At 31.1% G+C, this 4,560-nt stretch overlaps 1 protein-coding gene across 1 annotated transcript in view; it reads right to left on the reverse strand.

Moving 5' to 3' along the window:
• The window catches only part of LOC111717970 (ankyrin repeat and BTB/POZ domain-containing protein 2), a gene marked incomplete in the record, with an annotated part of 34,975 nt that overhangs the window by 1,157 nt on the left and 29,258 nt on the right, over nt 1-4,560 (reverse strand). The window contains 4 exon segments of the mRNA XM_023493437.1: nt 1,302-1,403; nt 2,627-2,789; nt 3,089-3,192; nt 4,322-4,401. Of these exon segments, the coding sequence (XP_023349205.1) occupies nt 1,302-1,403; nt 2,627-2,789; nt 3,089-3,192; nt 4,322-4,401 (449 nt within the window).

A 4,560-nucleotide genomic window follows, 5' to 3' on the forward strand; every position in this document is an offset into this window, starting at 1 on the left:
ATAGAAAGATAGATGTTACCGCCATACTATTTCTATTGGTTCAGATTAGACAACAAACACATGACTGAACCCTGATTAGATCAGTCCCTAAGGGACCGGCATACTAGAGAACAGCACTAGCAGCCAATGGAAACAGTCGAACACACCAAGATTTAAAGAAATTTTATTTCTAAGAATATTTTCTTAAGAGTTACCTGAATTTGTAGGAAGATGTGATGAGGACTAGTTTATGGGCATAGAACAACTGACCTGAAATACAATTCTTGAAACTTATTGAAAACTTATTTCTTGTTATTGTGTTACTCAGATACTAATATCTTGTCAATTGTTTATGTTTTTATTGGAACAGGAACAGACCTTCCTAATTTTAAACTCTGAATTCGGCTCAATCAAGAAGGCAGCGTGTGAAATGTCAAAGGTTTACACCATCAGGTTACAAAGCTGACTCATTTTTTAAGTACAGCAGTTTTTTAATGTAAAAGAATTGAGTCTTGATCACAAACTCAGATTTTTTAATCTCTTTATCGTTGCAATTCAATGTCCTTTGATATTTCAAACTATGAATTCTGTTAGATCAAATAAAGTTTGAAATATCAAAGGTTTACACCATCCGGTTGAAAATATATAGAGATTATAAAGTTCGAGTTTGTGGCAAAGACTGAATTCCTTTCCATTGTACAAGGCGTTGCGACACCTCAAAGTCGTCGCTGTCTTAAAATCTGATCAATCACCGTAGTTTGGATATAAGTAAAAAAATGCATTAGCATTTGCCGCTAATTTACCAATAGATCTCGAATTGGATTTGAATAAACAAAAAGATAGACAGTGCTTTTGGTCTTTGAAATTCTATTGGTCATGAGTACTCACTAAGGCACGTGAGTGAACCCTGATTGGATCAGAAACTACTGGATGTTTTAAACTAATGTGGAATAACTTTCATAGTTGTCACAAGATATCAAAATAAAGAAACTGAGTTCTTTCCACAAACTTAAATTTTCTAATCTCTTCCTTTTGTAAAACTATATATTCAAATTATTTTAACAAATTTAAACAACACCAATTATATTGATATCTTTGTGTGTGAATAAATCTTTACAATTTTACCACTTGATGAAGTATACTTGATGAAGTATACTTGATGAAGTATACTTGATGAAGTAAACTTGATGAAGTATACTTTTTATATTCTAAACTTAGTTTGAAATATCAAAGGTCTATACCATCGGGTTGCAAAGAAATAGAGATTTTAAAAAAGAGTTTGTTGCAAGAACTCAGTTCCTTAAATTTAATTTTAGTTATACCTTCCACTCTGAACTGTATATCTGATAGATCAGGGTTATTTACAAACTTTGGATCAATCCTAGACCCGGCGTTCATCTCTCCAGAGACAGGTTCGGTATACTCTAAACAAACATTTTTTAATAGAAAATAGTAGAAAATCTTAAATATTAATTCGACACCGTTTATTGGTCTTTACTTTGATACATTAAAAAAAAAATTTCGAGAATTTTTTTTTTCATTATCAAACTCATTGAGATTTTTGCTTTTGTAAAATAAATCAATAATGTAAGCCATTAAAAATGTCGTCAAAATAAATCAAGATGGGTATCAAAATATAAGTCTTAAAACACCGAATAAAGAAACAACATAGATTCTGCCTGTTTATAGAAAGTCTCATCAATTTTTAAGACAAGGTCGACCAAGGTTGTAATGCAAGGAAAGCTATTTCAGAAGTGTACGAATCTGCAGTGTACTGTCTCTGGGCGGTAATGTAAACACAAGACGGATGTCGAAGCCTTTCATTGGATCCATCTTTCACATAAAAAAATCATTGAAATATTCTGGTCAGAGGAAACTGTTATGTGAATTATCATAATTTTCAAAATGTAATGCTTTTATCCTCCTCGGACACTAAACGAACACTTATGCATAAATTCTTGTTTACAAATTCCGCCCAGAGAGAACTGGTTTCAATATGTACGCAGAGTATACGCGATAGCAATTAACTTTCCTTGCATTATAACCTTGAGGTCGACTATGAAGTGTCGCAACGCTTTGGGCTTTTATTTTACCGCTATAATTTACTTGTGCTTTTCTGTAGCCCTTTACATGCACGTTTTAGCACTATAAAGCACATAATATTAGCTTTTATTTTAAAGAAGTAATTGGAAAAATTCTCATCGATTTATTCTATAGAGCTTTAGACCTTTAAATCACAGTAAAACGTGAAAATCGTAAAAGTTCATCGAAAATTAAGAACATTTTAAAACCCGGTATTTTGGAAACAAATTTGAATTTTGTCTAAGTAAAAAAAAATGGTTGTTTAACCAAAAATCAAACAATTTTTGAAATATCAAAAAAAACGCACAAAAAAGTATAAAAAGTAGCAATCATTGAAAACAAATAAGATTTTAACTTTACGTAAACAAAATCTAGCCAATGAAGGGAGATCAGTGATATTCGATAATACCATAGGTACTGTATCAAGAATAGGATATATAAGATTTCTACCCTATTCTATCTATTTTGTCTATTAAATAACAAGAATAGGATATATAAGATTTCTAACCTATTCTATCTATTTTGTCTATTAAATAACAAGAATAGGATATATAAGATTTCTAACCTATTCTATCTATTTTTTCTCTTGAATAACAGGCAGAGAGTAGGTCTGCAAGTAGGAGGGTACTTCCTTCCGTCCTACTCGTCCGAAACAGAGAGAAAAGTACAGGCAGGCACTCGTCTATAAAATAGGACGAACATTCTTCAGTCCATTCCTTACAGAAATCCTAAATAGATTTAATAAATAGAATGATAGATAAATGAATCTACATAGGCTTAGATAGACAATAAAAGATAGATAGATGGATAAATAGATATATCTATATTTACATATAGATAGATAGATAGATAGATAGATAGATAGATAGATAGATAGATAGATAGATAGATAGATAGATAGATAGATAGATAGATAAATAGATAGATAGGTATATAGATTTAAATATATATATAGATATATAGATAGATAGAAAGGTAGATAGTTAGTTAGATAGACAGATAGATAGATAAATAGATAGATAGATACCTGTAGGAGTTCGTCTGCTACTGAAGTAAGACCAGCATGATGAGCTGTTATCAAGGTTCTGATCCAGGAGTGTACACTCCACGGAACTCCGAAATTACGCAAATCTAAAGAATTCAAATTGTAGGAATCAAACATCATGACGCCCTTAAATCTTTCCTATTTAAGTGAATTAAAGATTTGCATGTAAAATTCACAATTTTCTCCGCAGGGACCATTTTAAATCGTGCACACTCCTATTTAAACGGTTTTTCATTTAAAATTACGTGACGAACCTTTTAATGATCAAAAGTATGAAAGATTTTCTGAGAATTCTAATAACAATATTATTCTACAAATTACAAATGCAATTGTCTCATCAAATAATTGAATTATGCTGATATTTGATTAACTGAATCAAATTACACAAATCCGTGTAATTATTTACTATGAAGAATGACAATGTTGTGCATAGTTGATCCTAAATATTTCGTGTGTCGGTTGAGCGAGGGGAGGAAGGCAACCCACACCCGTTTTGCCTCCCCGACCCAAAACACTATAGTTTCAGTAGAAGAAAACATTTCCGTTTAGTGTTGTAGCGCCGATATAAGGATTTATCTCTAATTAGATAATGAGATAGACAGAAAGATAGATGTTACCGCTATGCAATTTCTGTTGGTTAAGAATAGAAACCAAACACATGACTTAACCCTGATTGGATCAGGCTCTAATGGACTCGGCATACAGGAGTGAAAAATGACTTCATAAAATGGATTTTCGTCATTAAGTTTTGTGACATCATTTGTGGGTCGGAGGCAAGAATAGGAGTGGGTTGCCTTCCTTCCCTCGTTTGGCGGATTTTCTAATTTCCGTTGATTTTTCTCCCTTTGTAGACAAAAACAAATTGTATACTTATCATGTTGAGATCTTATACGTTTTATCAATTTATTCATTGCACAATGTACATTGTCAAGGAGAATGCATGGAACAGTGGAATAAATATAATTCTTAGTTTTGATAATGAAATTTCGCTTGTAATAATTGTAATAATTGTAATAATTGTAATAACTAATTTATGTCTAAAATTTGTAAAGCAAAGTTATCAAAATAAATCACAAATTCGGCATTTTATGATAAAAAAAGACAAGAAAACAACATTTTAATGACTTATATTAAATGTACAGTACATCGTTATCAAGATTTAGTGCTATTTACAAGAATTTCCTTTTTTGTTCATTGAAATATTTAAATCCTTACCTAATGTAATGTGAATATTCCCTGCCTCGGTACTATGATACATTGCTTCCTGGAGTCTTTTTACATTGCCCTTTGTCAGCCTAGAAATATAATTATTTAGAGATTATTCCTTTTTGTCAGCCTAGAAATATAATTATTTAGAGATTATTCCTTTTTGACAGCCTAGAAATATAATTATTTAGAGATTATTCCTTTTTGACAGCCTAGAAATATAATTATTTAGAGATTATTCCTTTTTG

The sequence above is a fragment of the Eurytemora carolleeae genome, unplaced genomic scaffold (genome assembly GCF_000591075.1).
Source record: "Eurytemora carolleeae unplaced genomic scaffold, Eaff_2.0 scaffold1538, whole genome shotgun sequence".
In the NCBI taxonomy this organism is placed as follows: Eukaryota; Metazoa; Arthropoda; class Copepoda; order Calanoida; family Temoridae; genus Eurytemora; species Eurytemora carolleeae.